General features: G+C 34.7%; 1 protein-coding gene across 3 annotated transcripts in view; it reads right to left on the bottom strand.

The window, feature by feature from the left end:
- Window positions 1-18,426, bottom strand: part of VPS13A (vacuolar protein sorting 13 homolog A) — a 239,033-nt gene that overhangs the window by 155,403 nt on the left and 65,204 nt on the right. For all 3 annotated transcript variants that reach the window (XM_017543278.2, XM_017543280.2, XM_017543281.2), the window contains exons 21-23: window positions 16,285-16,417; window positions 14,141-14,258; window positions 6,021-6,159 (exon numbers count right to left, since the gene is read on the bottom strand). In XM_017543278.2, the coding sequence (XP_017398767.1) occupies window positions 6,021-6,159; window positions 14,141-14,258; window positions 16,285-16,417 (390 nt within the window). The remainder of the gene's footprint in view (window positions 1-6,020; window positions 6,160-14,140; window positions 14,259-16,284; window positions 16,418-18,426) is intronic.

Genomic DNA, 18,426 nt, shown 5'->3' with positions numbered 1-18,426 from the left:
CAGCCAAACTAAGCTTCATAAGCAAAGGAGAAACAAAATCCTGTACAGACAAGCAAATGCTGAGAGATTTTGTCACCACCAGGTCTGCCTTACAAGAGCTCCTGAAGGAAGCCCTAAATATGGAAAGGAAAAACTGGTACCAGACACTGCAAAAACATGCCAAATTGTAAAAATCATCGACACTGAAGAAACTTCATCAACTAATAGGCAAAATAAACAGCTAGCATCAAAATGGCAGGATCAAATTCACACATAACAATATTAACCTTAAATGTAAACAAGCTAAATGCCCCAATTAAAAGATACAGACTGGCAAATTGGATAGAGTCAGGACCCATCGCTGTGCTGTATTCAGGAGACCCATCTCAATGCAAAGACACACATAGGCAAAAATAAAGGGATGGAGGAATATTTACCAAGCCAAAAAAAAAAAAACAGAGATTGCAATCCTAGTCTCTGATAAAACAGACTTTAAACCAACAAAGATCAAAAAAGATAAAGAAGGACATTACATAATGGTAAAGAGATCAATGCAACAAGAAGAGCTAACTATCCTGTATATATATGCACCCAATACAGGAGCACCCAAATTCATAAAGCAAGTTCTTAGAGACCTACAAAGAGACTTAGACTCCCACACAATAATAGTGGGAGACTGTAATGCCCCACTGTCAATATTGGACAGATCAACGAGACATAATTAACAAGTACATTCAGGACATGAATTCAACTCTAGACCATGCAGGGCTAATAGACATCTACAGAACTCTCCACCCTAAATCAACAGAATATACATTCTTCTCAGCACCACATCACACTTTTTCTAAAACTGACCACATAATTGGAAGTAAAACACTCCTTAGCAAATGCAAAAGAGGGAAATCATAACAGTCTCTCAGACCACAGTGCAATCAAATTAGAACTCAGGATTAAGAAACTCACTCAAAACCATTCAACTACATTGCAACTGAGTAACCTGCTCGTGAATGACTACTGGATAAATAACAAAATTAAGACATAAATAAATAAGTTCTGTGAAACCAATGAGAACAAAGACACAATGTACCAGAATCTCTGGGGCACAGCTAAAGCAGTGTTTAAAAAGAAATTTACAGTACTAAATGCCCACAGGAGAAACCAGAATAGATCTCAAATTGACACCCTAACATCACAATTAAAAGAATTAGAAGCAAGAGCAAACAAATTCAAAAGCTAGCAGAAGACAAGAAATAACTTAAGATCAGAGCAGAAGTGAAGGAGATAGACACACGAAAACCCTTCAAAAAAATCAATGAATCCAGGAGCTGGTGTTTGGAAAAGATTAATAAAACAGATAGAACTCTAGCCAGACTAGTAAAGAAGAAAAGAGAAAAGAACCAAATAGATACAATAAAAACAACAAAAGGGATATCATCACTGATCCCACAGAAATACAAACTACCATCAGAGAATACTATGAACACCTCTACCCAAATAAACTAGAAAATCTAGAAGAAATGGATAAATTCCTGGACACATACACCCTCCCAAAACTAAACCAGGAAGAAGCTGAATCCCTGAATAGACCCACAATGATTTCTGAAATTGAGGCAGTAATTAATAACCTACCAACCAATAAAAGCCCAGGACCAGATGAATTCACAGCCAAATTCTACCAGAGGTACAAAGAGGAGCTGGTACCATTCCTTCTGAAACTATTCCAAACAATACAAAAAGAGGTAATCCTCCCTAACTCATTTTATGAGTCCAGCATCATTCTGATACTAAAACCTGACAGAAACAAAACAAAAAAAGAAAATTTCAGGCCAATATCCCTGAAGAACATCGATGTGAAAATCCTCAATAAAATACTGGCAACCCAAATCCAATAGCACATTAAAAAGCTTATTCATCATGATCAAGTCGGCTTCAGCCCTGGGATATAAGGCTAGTTAAACATACACAAATTAATAAACATCATCCATCACATAAATAGAACCAATGACAAAAACCATATGATTATTTCAATAGATGCAGAAACGCCTTTTGATAAAATTCAATACCCCTTCACGCTAAAAACACTCAATAAACTAGGTACTGATGGAATGTATCTCAAAATAATAAGAGCTATTTATGACAAACCCACAGCCAATATCACACTGAATGGGTAAAAGCTGGAAGCATTCCCTTTGGAAACCGGCACAAGACAAGGATGCCCTCTCTCACCACTCCTATTCAACACAGTTTTGGAAGTGCTGGCCAGAGCAATCAGGCAAGAGAAAGAAATAAAGTGTATTCAAATAGAAAGAGCGGAAGTCAAACTGTCTCTGTTTGCAGATAACATGATTGCATATTTAGAAAATCCCATCGTCTCAGCCCAAAATCTCCTTAAGCTGATAAGCAACTTCAGCAAAAAATCTCTGGAAATAAAATCAATAGGAAAAATCACAACCATTCCTATACACCAATAATAGACAAACAGAGAGCCAAATTATGAGTGAACTCCCTTTCACAATTGCTACAAAGAGAATAAAATACCTAGGAATACAACTTACAAGGGATGTTAAGGACATCTTCAAGGAAAACTACAAACCACTGCTCAAGGAAATAACAGGACACAAACAAATGGAAAAACATTCCATGCTCATGGTTAGGAAGAATCAATATTGTGAAAATGGCCATACTGCCCAAAGTAATTTATAGATTCAATGCTATCCCCATAAAACTACCATTGACCTTCTTCATGGAACTGGAAAAAAAGACTTTAAATTTCATATGGAATCAAAAGAGAGCCCGCGTAGCCAAGACAATCCTAAGCAAAAAGAACAAAGCTGGAGGCATCCTGCTACCTGACTTCTAACTACACTCAAGGCTACAGTAATGAAAACAGCATGGTACTAGTACCAAAACAGACATATAGACCAATGGAACAGAACAGAGGCCTCAGAAATAATGCCACACACCTACAACCATCTGATCTTTGACAAGCCTGATAAAAACAACCAATGGGGAAAGGATACCCTATTTAATAAATGGTGTTGGGAAAACTGGCCAGCCATATGCAGAAAACTGAAACTAGACCCCTTCTTTACACCTTATACAAAAATTAACGAAAGATGGATTAAACACTTAAACTTAGGACCTAAAACCATAAAAACCCTAGAAGAAAACCTAGGCAATACCATTCAGGACACAGACATGGGCAAAGACTTCATGACGAAAACACCAAAGGCAATGGCAACAAAAGCCAAAATTGACAAATGGGATCTAAATAAACTGAAGAGCTTCTGCACAGCAAAAGAAACTATGATCAGAGTGAACGGGCAACCTACAGAATGTGAGAAAATTTTTGCAATCTATCCATCTGACAAAGAGCTAATATCCAGAATCTACAAAGAACTTAAACAAATTCACAAGAAGAAAACAACCCATCAAAAAGCGGGCAAAGGATTTAAACAGACACTTCTCAAAGGAAGACACGCAGCCAACAATATGAAAAAAAGCTCATCATCACTGGTCATTAGAGATATGCAAACCTGAGATACCATCTTATGCAAGTTAGTATAGGGATCATTAAAAAGTCAGGGAACAACAGATACTGGAGGGGATCTGGAGAATTAGGAACACGTTTACACTGTTGGTGGGAGTGTAAATTAGTTCAACCATTGTGGAAGACAGTGTGGTGAGTCCTCAAGGATTTAGAAGCAGAAATACCATTTAACCCAGCAATACCATTACTGGGCATATAACCAAAGGATTATAAATCATTCTATTACAAGAAACATGCACATTTATGTTTATTGTGGCACTGTTCACAATAGCAAAGACTTGGAACCAACCCAAATGCCCATCAATGATACACTGGATAAAGAAAATATGGCACATATACACCACAGAGTATTACTATGTAGCCATTAAAAAGGATGAGTTCATGTCCTTTGCAGGGACATAGATGAAGTTGGAAACCATCATTCTCAGCAAACTAACACAAGAACAGAAAAACAAACACTGCATATTCTCACTCATTAGTGGGAGTTGAACAATGAGAACACATGGACACAGGAGGTGAACATCACACACTAGGGCCTGTCGTGAGGTGGGGGCTATGGCTTGACGGCTGCAGCAAACCACCATGGCACGTGTATACCTATGTAATAAACCTGCATGTTCTACACATGTATATAAGAGCCTAAAGTATAATAATTTTTAAAAAGTTATTTACACTAACTTTGCAATGTTTCAAGTTTGAAACTACTTCAAAAGAAAACATGAACAAAGAACCCTCTTTATTATAAGATTATGTTCTCCATTATGAATAAGTTTCAAACTCGAAACTACTTCTAAAATATAATATAAAAATAATTTACTCATGTTTATTCATTAAAACATGAATAGAGAACTCTCTGTATAAAAAAATTTAAAAATATATATTCACATATACTCACATTTCCCACCAATTTGGGGGACAAAAAATGGAGAGAAATGTAAATATATGTGAATACATCTCCCTCCATTTTTTGCCCCCAAAAATGGAGGGAGATGTATTCACATATATTCACATTCACAAACTTTTGGGGTCAAAAAATGGAGAGAAATGCCAATATATGTGAATATATTATTTTTCTTTCTGAAATTCTCTTAGAAAAAGTCACATAATACAAAGTCTAGAGATCGTGATAAAAAATTGACTATGTAAAAAATAAAACACTTTTGCCTATCAAAAGTAAATTTATGTATTAGATAAAAACGAAACAACAAAATGAGGACAAGAAAAGTAATTTTAAATGACAAGCAGGTTATTTCCTTAGTTAGACAACCATAACCCAATAGAAAAAAGACATGAACAGCAGTTTTCAAAAAGAGAAATTAAAATAGTAAATTAAAAAAATATGTTCTACTTATTTTTTAAAAGCATATCTAAACCAGAAGACAACATTTTTTTCACTTAGAATAAAATGTTAACATTTGCTAATACTCAGTAATGAAAGCAGAGAAAAACATTCATTCACTGCTAGCAAACTATAAATTAAGCAAATTTGGGTGGTTGCAGTGGTTCACACCTGTAATCCCAGCATGCTGGGAGCCCAAGGCAGGCAGATCACTTGAGGTCAGGATTTTAAGACCAGCCTGGCCAACATTGTGAAACCCCATCTCTACTAAAAATACAAAAACCAGTTAAGTGTGGTGGCACACACCTGTAGTCCCAGCTACTTGAAAGGCTGAGGTGGGAGAATTGCTTCAACATGGGAGACTGAGGTTGCGGTGAGCCAAGATTGCACCACTGCACTCCAGCCTGGGCAAAAGAGCAAGGCTTCGTCCAAAAAAATATGTATATTTTTGGCAAAATAATCAAAATTCAAAATTCATATTCTCTTTTACTCAAGAATTCCATTTCTAGGAATTTATCCTATGAGTAAAGTATAAGCAAATACATATACTTTACAAATAAAGTTCAAAGCTGTATTTTTCATAACTGTAAACACTCATAACAATGTGAATATCTGTCAAAAGGAGATATATTAAGCAAAAGATGGTATATGCAGAAAATTAAATACCATATCGCCATAAACAAATGAGGTAGATGTGTATGTGCTAACATAAAAATTTATCTAAGGCACATATGATAATAATGGTGAAAAGAATAGATTCAGAATAGTGAGTATAGTTATTTCATTTTAAAAATAGAATATATACATGTATGTATACATATACATACTATAAAAACACACATGCATGTTCTTGTGCATGTGTGTACTAGTATATACCATAAATATTTTTTGAAAAACTAGAGAAGTAATAGTTAACAGTGTTGCCATTCAGGAGGATTGAAGGCTGCAGAAATTAGGAAAGTCACATCATTTTACAGCTTTCTTAACTATTTATACTTTTTACCATTTCAATTTCTCTTTTAAAATGCAATTTTTAAATGTCTATTCAAAACAAATTGCAAATTGTCTTACATAAAATTCCAGTGATTGTTTCAAATACTATTTGTGGACTTTCTTAGTTCATGCCTATATTAATTTTGAAAATAACATTACCTGGAATGATTTGACAGGGGCAGATACTTCAGTTACAGGTTCTGGTTTCGGAATGCTTTCAATCAATTCCATAATCCCTTGTAGTTTTTTATCCGAGATTCGTAAAGAAATAAGAGGTAACTTTCCAAAAATCTTGAATCTGTTTTAAAAAAATAAAAATAATTATAAAGGAATTCTTATTCTGATTTAAGTGTACTAATTAAAAAGAAATTATCTGAATCAAATGTGATTTTAAACACTAAAAATCTCTATTCTAATATCTATCTTACCTTATTAACCAGTCTAATTAGATGGGCTAACCTCATTATTTTTCAGAGTTTTGTTCTTATTTCACATAGTGTCCTTCTACTGTTTGCTGTATACAATTGACAATTACTATTTATCAAGTGTTTCTCATGTGACAGGCATTGGGAAAAGCACTTTACATGCATCATTGTAAATAGTCCTCACAATCTATGAGGCAGACAACCTATTTTTGCTGTTTGTTCATTCTCATTCATTCATTCATTTGAGACAGAGTTTCACTCTTGTTGCCCAGGCCGGAGTGTAACGGCATGATCACGGCTCACTGCAACCTCCACCTCCCAGGTTCAAGCGATTCTCTTGCCTCCTGCCTCAGCCTTCTGAGTGGCTGGGATTACAGGCATGCACCACCACAACTGGCTAATTTTGTATTTTTAGTAGAGACGGGGTTTCTTCATGCTGGTCAGGCTGGTCTCAAACTCGCGATCCCAGGTGATTCACTCACCTCAGCCTCCCAAAGTGATGGGATTAGAGGTGTGAGCCACCTCGCCCGGCCCCACTCTCTATTTATTTTAAGTTCCTATATGTACATGGTTCCTACAAGAAAAATAAGGTTTGGCAGCGCAAATAGCTTGTTCGCAAGAATATATATCAAAGACCACAGAGCAATACCACATCAGAGAGCTTTATTATTCTTTTAATTGCCTTGACAGTCTCCTCTGCTTACAGATACATGGTAAAGAATTAAAAAGACAGGTATCAGAGAGAGAGAGAAAAGTTTTCACTCCCCATTTTTATCCCTGCATTTTCCCTAAAAATTATTTTTTCATGTATGCACAATGATTACTAATGTTATCATTCTAAAAATGTACTGGAGTCCTACAGGAAATTACAAGCTTTCTTTTATTTCCAATAGCGTAAATATTTGTAATTAATCACAAACATAGTAGTTTAACTTTGTTAAACATTATGAATCGGTTCACTTAATGCACTTAAACTTATTTTCACTTTTTTGAAAAATCTGCAAGTTGTGCAATCTAAAAATGCTGGGTACCAAAATAGTACCTACCAAATAGCAAGCATCCTTTTATTTGCCTTCAACTTAATGCAGCTCAACCTTCAAGGGAATGTCCCTGACACTTGTGGAATTCCAGGATTTGACATAATATCATACCCACTTTTTACTGCTTACAACATATCATAAAATAGAAACCAAAAACTGCTCAGATTTCATCTTTCTAAGTCACTGTCATTTCTGGCCTGTGAGTATTTAAATTATAATAACTAAAAAGCTCGTCCCAATCTATAACCATTATCAATAAATAGAGATTTATTACATTATTATAGATATTATAATCAGCTATTTTAATTCCTGCTATGCTATACACATTCCCTGTATCACAAGACATAAACTCTTCCTAATCACATACTAAGAGAGCAAGTCCTAAGAGAGCAAAATAAAACTATAAAACTTGCCCTTTTCTTCCCTCAGAGAAGTATCACCTACATTTTCTGGTACCCTGTAACTTCCAAGATGATAGCATACTTACCAAGAAGAAGAAAAATATTTAAACTATGTTAAAAAAAAAATCAACTCATAATCATATGCTTACAACAAGAAATCACACAGAACTTTAATCTTTATCACAGAATGAAAAACTACAAGAAATAGTAGAAAAGAGTAAACAGCAGGACATAATTAGGAAGGAATGAAAAGACAAGTCTTTTCTCTAAAATCAAACCATATCTCAAACTGGATTAGGAAAAAAAAAAAAAAGAGAACACATTTGCTTTCCTTCTGTCTCTTAAACCAAACCAAATTCTAGGCATTCCTCTGCCTCAAGACTCTCAGTGCATGTTTTGATTTTCTAAGAAACTCTAGAAGAGTAAGATTTAGGGCCCTGGACAATGTTTGCTAGTAAACAGAGTCACTATGAGGTAAAGGTCAACAAAAAAGGGTGTGGGTCTCTCTCTTTTACATGTTAAATACAGTAAGTATTAAAAACAATGTCCACACCATGTACCATATCAGAAAAGGTCAGGGTCTCTCTAATTCCCTCTATTCTTCCTCATGGGCTTTAACTAGGCATGAAGCCTTCTCTTGTTGCCTTGCTAGTAGCAACTTTCCTGGAAGTATTTGGTAGATGTTAGATGAGACAGCCTTTGGTTAAATTTTAAAATAGATCCGTGCCTAAGGTTTGAATATTTGTAAGGGAGGAAACAAAAGGTGCTTTACAAGGAAGTAGTTAAATGGCTACCTACAGTCTAAAACTATTTAGAAACAAATCATCCAAATGGCCCAGTCTAGTTCAACAGACTTCTCTACTTAGAATCTCAGGCACATAGCTTCTGCTAACAATGAAATATAATAATCCCAGTAAACATACACACATGGAAAAACATAAAACAAATGTTATTAGAATTTTGGTTTATAACTCTACTATTTATTTTCTACATAAGTTAAAAGACAAATGCATAAAACAAAATTCTTTGCTAATGGGTACAGAATATGTAAAAATATAATCTAGGACATTAGTAATATAAACTGGAGGGGGCCAAACAGGAAACAAGTAGAGTTTTTGCATGCAATTTAAGCTAACTTGGTATCAATTTTATTTTTTACTTTTAATTTTTGTCACCCAGGCTGGAATGCAGTGGCATAATCACGATCCACTGTAGCCTCTACCTCCTGGGCTTAAGCTATCTTCCCACCATAAATTCCCAAGTAGCTAGGACTATAGGCATGCACCATTATGCCCAGCTAATTTTATTTAATTATTTATTTACTTACTGTAGAGACAGGGTCTTATTATGTTGCCCAGTCTGGTCTCAAACTCCTGGCCTCAAGCAATCCTACTGCCTCAGCCTCTCAAAGTGGAAGGATTACAGGCCTAAGCCTATGTGACCTGCCTCAATCTTAAATAGACTACTATAGCCTGGGTGACATAGCAAGACCCCATCTCCACAAAAAAATTTAAAAATTAGCTGAGTGTAGTGGTGTGTGCCTCAAGTCCCAGCTAGTGAGGAGGACAAGACAGGAGGATCACTTCAGCACAGGAGTTCAAGGTTGCAGTGAGTTACAATCAAAACACTGTACTCCAGCCTAGGTGACAGAGCAAGACCCTGTCTAAAAAAATAAAGAAATAATAAATAGATATTTGTAACTTGAGGATATTATACATAATCTCCATAGTAACCACAAAGAAAATATTTGAAGAATATACAAAACTGGAAATGAGATGGGAATGAATGCATGTCACACACAAAAATCCACTAAACACAAAGGGCAGTCTTAAAGGAGGAAATGAGGGATTTAATAAAGCTGTAAGACACACAGAAAGCACATAACTATATGACAAAAGTGAGTCCTCCCCATTTGTATTTACTTTAAATGTAAATTTTTTTTTCAATTAAAAACTTAAAGCGACAAAATGGATTTAAAAAAACAGGATGCAACTACATATTGTCTACAAGAAATCACATTAGATCATAGAAAACGCACAAGATAAAAGTTAAAAAAAGTGAAAAAAAAGATATTCTATGCAAATAACCACCAAAAGAGAGCAGGGATGCCTATAACAAAAACAGCCAAAATAAGACTGCAAGTCAAAAAGTGTTACAAGCAATAAAGAAGGACATTATATAATGATAATGAAATTATAACTTCACCAAGGAGACATAACAATTATAAACATGTATGTGCCAAACATCAGAGTTCATACATAAAACAAGCACTGACAGAATTAAAGGGAAGAAACAGTTCCATGATAATAATAGGAGACTTCAATATCTCACTGTCCATACTGAATAGAACAACCAGGCAGTAGATTAATAAGAAAACAGGGGACTAGAACAATAAAATTGACCTACTCAGCCAAAATGACATATACAAAACACTCCATCCAGCAAAACAGACATTTTTCTCAAGTACATATGGAACATTCTCCGGAAGAGATTATACGTCAGGTAACAAAACAAGTGTCAAGAAAAGTTAAAAAAGTGAAATCATAAAAAGTATCTTTTCCAATAACGATGGAATGAGTCTAGAATGCAAGAGTGGAAGGAAATATGTAAAAGTCACAAGTATGTAGAAATTTTAAAACAGATGGTTAAACAAATTAGATCAAAGAATCACAAGAGAAATTAGAAAATAAGACAAATGAAAATGAAAACACAACATACAAAAATTCATAAGTTGCAGTAAAAGTCTGCCAAAAGGGGACTTCACAGCTGTAAACACCTACATTAATAAAGAAGAAAGACCTACAATCAATAGCCTAACTTTACACCTTAAGGAACTAGAAAAAGAACAGCAAACTTTTTTTTGCTGTTTTGAAAGCAGAGGTAAATAAAATATAGAAAAACAATAGAGAAAAAAATAAAAATGAGAGTTGATTCTTCAGAATGATCAATGAGATTGATAAACCTTTAGTTAAACTGAGAAAAAAGATAAAAGACTCAAATCAGAAATCAAAGTGGTAACATTTATTACTCATTTTACGAAATAAAAAGGGCTGTAAGACAGAGACTGTTATAAACAATTTTACAGCAACAAATTGGATAATCTAAATGAAACAAATTCTAAGAAACACAAATCTACCAACACTGAATTATGAAGAAACAGAAAATCTGGATTAACTATTATAATGACTGAATCAGTAATCAAAAACTTCCCAACAAAGAAAACTCCCATGATCTGATAGTTTCAATAGTGAATTCTACCAAATAATCAAAAACTGAAGAGGAAGGAATACTTCCTAATTCATTCTATAAAGACAGCATTGCCCTGATATCAAAGCCAGACGAAGATACTAGAAGGAATCTGCAGTCCAATATACCCAAAAAAATATTAATGTAAAACTACTCAACAAAACCACAAGCAAACCTAAATCAACAGCCCATTAATGATTTATATATCATTTATTCTTGGAATTGATTTATTCCTGGAATAAGAAGATTTATTCCTGGAATAAAAGGATCTTTTTTTTTGCTGGACTCAAGAAAGATGATTTAATGTGCAGAGAGCAATCAATGTAATATACCTCATTAAGAGAATAAAGGAAAAAAATAATCATCTTGATCATTTTTCACATGATCACACAATCATCTCAAAGCAGAGAAAGCATTTGAAAAAATTCAACACGGTTTCATAATAAAAAGTTAGCAAACTACGAAAAGAAGGAAACTACCTTAACATAATAAACAGCTAACATCATATTCAATAGTGAAATACTGAAAGCTTTTCCTCTGGGCTCAGGGTTAAGGTGAGGATGCTCACCTAAACCATTTCTATTCAAGAGAGTGTTAAAAAATTCTGGACAGACCAATCAGGCAAGAAAGAGAAATAAAAGGCACCCAAATCAGAAACGGAAAAAAATCATCTCCATACACAGATGATATGATCTTCTATGCAGAAAATCTTAAATCTGTTAGAACTTTAGAATCTTTTAAAACTTAGGATTGTAAACAAATTCACAGTTGCAGGATATAAAAATCAGTTAAGTTCCCATACACTAACAAAAAATCCGAAAAACATTTTTTTAATCCATTTACAATAGCATACGAAAGAACAAACTTAACAAATGAGGTAAAAGACTTTAGCATTGAGATCTAGAAAATGCTGCTGAAGTCAAAGAAGACACAAATAAATAGATATTCCATGTTCATGGACTGTAACAGTCAATATTATTAAGATGTCAATACTATACAGATTTGACAGGGATCTACAGATTTGATACAATCTTTATCAAAATCTCTATAACATTTTTTACAATCTCTATAACATTTATACAACTCCATCTTAAGATTCGTATGGATTATCAAAGGATCCCAAATAGCCAAGACAAACTTGAAAAAGAACAAAGTTAAATAACTCACATCTCCTGATTTCAAAACTTCTTATAAAGCTACAGTAACCTAAATAACGTGGTACAGGAAAATAAAGACACAGAGACTAATGGAATAAAACAGAAAGCCCAAAAATAAGCTGTTGCATATATGTACAAGTGATTTTCAACTATGATATCAAGGCCATTCAATGAGAAAAGGACAGTCCTTTCAACAAATTGTGTTGAGAAAACGAGATATTGCATGCAAAAGAATAAAAGTGGGTCCTTATCCTACATACCACATATAAAAGTTAACTCAAATGGATCAAATAGAAGCTAAAATTATAAAACTCTTTAAGGTAATCAAAGCAGAAAAGCTTCATGATACTGGATTTATTAATGATTTCTTGGATATAACACCAAAAGCATTGGTAACTAAGATAAACTGGACAATAAAAATTTTAAACTTTTAGACATCAAAGGCCACAATCAATAGAGCAATAAGGAAAGCCAGGGTGAGAGAAAATATTTGCAAATCATATATCTGATAAAGAGTTAATATCAAAAATATATTTTAAAACTCTCAAAACTCGGCCAGGCATGATGGCTTACGCCTGTACTCCCAGCACTTTGGAAAGCCAAGGTAGACAGAACACAAGGTCAGGAGATTGAGACCATCCTGGCTAACACAGTGAAATCTTGTCTCTACTAAAAATACAAAAAATTAGCCAGGCGTGGTGGCACACACCTGTAATCTCAGCTACCCAGGAGGCTAAGGTAGACGAATTGTTTGAACTGGGAGGCAGAGGTTGCAGTGAGCTGGGATTGCACCACTGCACTCCAGCCTGGGCTACGGAGCTAGACTCCATCTCAAACAAACAAACAAAAAAAAACCTCTCACAACAAGAAAAAAATAAATAACCAGATCAAAAGATGGGCAAAGATCTTGAAAACACATTTCTCCAAATAAATATATAAATGGTCAATAAGTAAACTAACAGACGTTCAACATCACTAAGCATTAGAAAAATGACATCACAGCTGGGAGCAGTGGCTCACGCCTATAATCCTAGCACTTTGGGAGGTCCAGGCAGGTAGATCACCTGAGGTTAGGAGTTCAAAACCAGCCTGGACAAAATGGTGAAACTGTGTCTCTACTAAAAATACAAAAATTAGCCGGGCATGGTGGCAGGCACCTGCAATCCCAGCTACTCAGCAGGTTGAGGCAGGAGAGTCACTTGAACCTCGGAGGCGGAGGTTTCAGTGAGCCAAGATCACGCGATTGCACTCCAGCCTGGGTNAAAAAAAAGAAAATAACAAGTGTTATAGAGGCAGAGGAGAAATTAAAACCCTTGTGCCGGTAGGAAAGTAAAATGGTGTAACTGCTATAAAAAACAGCACAGCACTCCTCTAAAACTTAAATGCTGAATTACAATATGATCTAGCAATTCTTCTTCTGAGTATATACCCCAAAATACTGAAATCAGGGACTTAAGCAGATATTTGTACAGCAGCATTATTACAACAGCCAAACAGCATTAACAACACAAATGTCCACTGAAGGATGAATAAGTAAACCTAATATATACATATAAGAATTATAAATCAGCCTTAATGGAATTCTGACATAAGCTCCAACATGGATGAATCTTGAAGACATTATGCTAAGTGAAGAAACCCAGGCACAAAAAATCTAATTTTCTATGATTCCACTTATATGAGGTACCTAAAATAGTCAAATTCATAAAGGCAGAAGATATAATGGTTGTTGTCAGGGGCTGGGTACAGGATGAAATGGGGTATTATTGTTTAATTGGGTATAGAGTTTCAGTTTGGAAGAGAAACAGTTCTGGAAATGAATGGTGGTGATGGTTGCACAACAATACCAGTGAACCTAATGACAATAAACTATACTCTTAAAAACGGTCAAAATGGTCAATTTTATACATATTTTACACATACACAAGAAAGAGTCAATTAAGTATGGTATTTCCCTAGCTACAGAATTACCCAGAAAATTCACAATCACATGAAACAAACAATACATACTTGGGCATCCTTACATCCATGAAAACCATGGCCTTAGACAGTTCCAAATTGAAGTGCATGGGTACCAAAATATGCTGGGTAGACACATTGAGTTTTCGTGCTTCTCTCCAATTGTCACCTAAGTACAGAAAATCGTTCATATTTAACGTAACTATAATATGAATAACACACCAAACCTAAAATCACTATTAATACTTCATAATCACACATTCCATTATACAAGAAAATCCCCCCATATCTAGGTTATCTTAATGTCACATTCCCAGGTACATATAATCAGTAGCTTATTGAATCCACTGTACATTCACTGACAATCACTACACCAACATACCTTACCCAAAAAAGTAACATGGCAATAAGGCAATAATGCAAAAGGTAGTAATAAATGAGGTTCTTTAACAGTAGCTAATAAAAGCTACCAATTATTCAAGATTTATAATTTCTATTCTTCTAGGTAATGTCTAAATGTTAATTATCAAAATGATATATAATAATCCCACTTTAGAAAACTGACACCCAAAAGAATTTATAACTTCCTATAATGAATCTGCTAGTGACAAAACTGAAATTCACATCCAGGTCTACTAACATGTGACAACCTCCCACCCCCACTTACCCCCCGAGCCCCGGCAACACTTACTGCAGAGTTACAAGCCTAAATGTTCCATAGGGGAATGGCTAAATAACTGAGAGCACAGCCACAGAACATAATATAGACAATAAAAACCATGAGTTCAAGTGTCCAAAATATTACTGGTAAAAGAAAAAATATCTGGATATAAAACAATGAATCATGTAAAAAAAAAAAATCCATTCACAAATACCTCCAACAGTAATACCATACAAGCACATCTCATGTATTCACAGGCCCATACATTGAAAAACACACTAAAAGCATATGCAACAAAATATCAACAGTATTCTTGCCTAAGCAGTTAAGATAAAGCTTTATCCTTTTGGTTTCTGAATTCTTCAGATTTTCTAAAATAGGTATAATCAGAAAGAATTAATTTCAAAAATTCCTAAAAAAATTAATGGGAGCTCAGTAATTATAATACATTTTCATATATACTATTTCATTTGCACCTAATAATTCTGTGAGTCAGATAAAATCCCAGTCAAGGAAAACCAAACCCAATAACTTATTTCCTGAAAAAGAATCAGTGGACTTCTAAAAATAATGTACTTTTGCCACCCACTATACCTTAGGGTTTTCTCCACCACAATTAGAATATGATAAAAATAGAAACTACGTTCACTATTCTGAAGCAAATATAATTAAATAAATAAAATGTTTCAGTCCAATACAAATTAACAATTTTGACAACTACTTCGGATTCTGATTATTTCTCCTTTTATTGGTTAGCTCAGGTAATTAAAATCTGACCACATACAAACATATAGATCTTTACATACAGATCTCTTCAACAGATTAAACTTTATTGAATTATCTGTATGTTCACTAACACTCTAGGGATTCAAAAGCACTATGACAGAACAAAAAGAAAACTGAATGAGTCTGGGGTCTCTCTCTAACTACTTAAATAGCTCTTGTCTAGTGAATTTCTGGCTTTGACTTCATCCTAAAAACTAATTCTAAATCAGAGACTCCTGATTGGTATACCACAGTGAATGAGATAGGTATGCCTAGGAAAGTGACCCTAGTCAGTCTTTTGCATGGCTGTCTATGCTGTCAGAGCCCCTAGGCTGCTTACTTCTGGCCCTGAGCAATGTCTTCTGGTTATCCAACTATGTAGTAATTCCAGTATCATTTTCAATATGGGCCAACTTTGGTCAAAGGCTAGAAAACAGTGGTATAGATCACTATTTCTCAACCTACTGATATTTGCTGTGAGGGACCAGCCGAATACTGTAGGATGCTTAGTAGTATCCCACATCTTCACCCACTAGGTGCTAGGAGTGCCACTTCTGTGACAACCAAAAATGTCTCCAGGTATTGACAAATGTCTCTTGGGGAGGCAAAACTGTTTCTGGTTGAGAACCACTGGACAATATTTACTATCATTTCTAATTCAAAAATATAGAAGTTCTAACACATTTAGGAGGAAGGTCTTCAAAGTGTCTACAAACCTAATTAATCACTTCAACAAAATCAATCAACAAATAATGCATTTTATACTCACCAACTCTACTGTAAAGCAGCTGTATGCTTGTAAGCTGAATATCAAAGGAATCATAAGCTATATCCATTATCTCTTCAAGATTGGCCTCACCTTGCTTCACATCTGGTAATTCGGAACGACTTTTACTTGTCACCTTCAAGTTAATGTTAATAGTTTAGACTATGCAAAATACTTCAAAATGTAAGTATAAAGTTTTTAACTTTTAGACCTATAATACAAAATGTTAATAGGAGAGGATAAACTCACAAGTAAGCATACATAATAAGGCTATCAGAAAGGTCCTCATCCATGAGATATATAGTAAGAAGGCCAGAGATAAATTTTTATAAATTAGGATATATTTCCCATTTACTTACATTAAAAGAAAGAAACCAAGATGGTCCTGAAGAATAATACATCTACAAATTTTTCAAATGTGGTAAGAGGCCTTCTCATTAAGAGCAAGACCAAGAGACAAATTTAGCTTTTAAAATGTTTCTATGGCATGATGACAAATACTGATACAGCTTTATAATAAGAAGAAAGAGTCCAGAATTAAATAGGATAGCTGAATTTTAGTTTCAACTCTGCCATTTATGTAATACCAGGCAAGTTATATTTGTATCTCTCCCTTCTTGGCATACTGTGAGAGATACTTAAACATCCTGGAGATTACTCCACAATAGTACATAAAGATCTTACTCATAAAAATACACGTGTATATACATACATATTTTTAAATTTTTTTTCCCAGTATATAGCTCATGTGAAGTAAACACTCAAAAAATTATTATCTCTGTTTGAAAGGTAATAAATTTTAGGTAACAGGTTAAGCAAGGTGCCTAAAGTCACAAAATTAGATATCCTTACTCCTAACCTTATGCTCTTTCTATTATACCACACAGTCTTTGAAGCAACTGAATAAAATTCAAATATGAATAATAAGCTATATAAGTTTTATTATAAATACATACCCAGTGGGTGTTTACATAATTAACAAATGCAGAATTTTTAAAAATAGGATAAGCAAAGAAGTCAGTATCAAGGACAGGCGTGCATGTGTTAGGTGGCCAGGAAAAGCATTTCAATGCTATCAACCTCTCTTCGTTCTTTAAACTGTTATAGATATTCCTCTACATTTAATGATTTACAACAATGCTGTCAAATAGAACTTCTACAATGATGGAAATGTTCTATTTCGTCAAATACAGGCCTGCATGGTGGCTCATGCCTGTAATCACAGCACTTTGGGAGACCAATGCCAGTGGATCACATGAAGTCAGGAGCTCGAGACCAGCCTGACCAACATGGTGAAACCCCATCTCTACTAAAAATACAAAAACTGGCTAGGCGTGGTGGTGAATGCCTGAAATCCCAGCTATCTGGGAGACTGAGGCACCAGAATCACTTGAACTTGGGAGGCAGAGGTTGCAGTGAGTTGAAATCAATCCACTGCATTCCAGCCTGGACAACAGAGTGAGACTATGTCTCAAATACAAAAAAAAAAAAATACAGTACCCACTTCTGACTATTAAATTCTGAAATGTGGCTAATGCGACAAAGAAACTAAAATTTTAATTTTATTTAATTCTAGTTAATTCAAATAACCACATGTGGTTGGCTAGTGGATACTACAGTGAAGAGTCCAGATTCTAGAATACAGCAAAAAAATTTATCCTCTACGGAAAATTTGGAAAGAAAAAAGTACATAATTAGAAAAAAAGGGAAATGACTTAGGTAAACAGAAGACGACCATCTCTCAATTTAGAATTATTTAATACAAATATTAAAATATCAATATAGTTTTAAACACAAAAAACTTCAGAAAGATGAAGACATGTTTGTTTCTAAAACTCTCTCTCATTCTATATACTTTACATAATCAAGTAACAGATTTAAATTGAAAAAGAAAGAAGAGGGTTCTCTAAATATAAATCTTAGGCCAGGCACGGTGGCTCATGCCAGTAATTCCAGCACTTAGGGAGGCCAATGCGAGTGGATCACTTGAGTACAGGAGTTCGAGACTAGCCTGTGCAACATAGTAAAATCCCATCTCTACAAAAAATACAAAAATTAGCCCGGTATGGTGGCGGGTACCTGTAGTCCCAGCTACTCAGGAGGCTGAGGCCCAAGAATCACTTGAACCCAGGAGGCGGAGGTTGC

The sequence above is a fragment of the Cebus imitator genome, unplaced genomic scaffold (assembly GCF_001604975.1).
Source record: "Cebus imitator isolate Cc_AM_T3 unplaced genomic scaffold, Cebus_imitator-1.0 Scaffold150, whole genome shotgun sequence".
Taxonomy (NCBI): Eukaryota; Metazoa; Chordata; class Mammalia; order Primates; family Cebidae; genus Cebus; species Cebus imitator.
The sequence above is the reverse complement of the archived record's forward strand: the minus strand, read 5'-3'. Positions and strand labels throughout refer to the sequence as shown.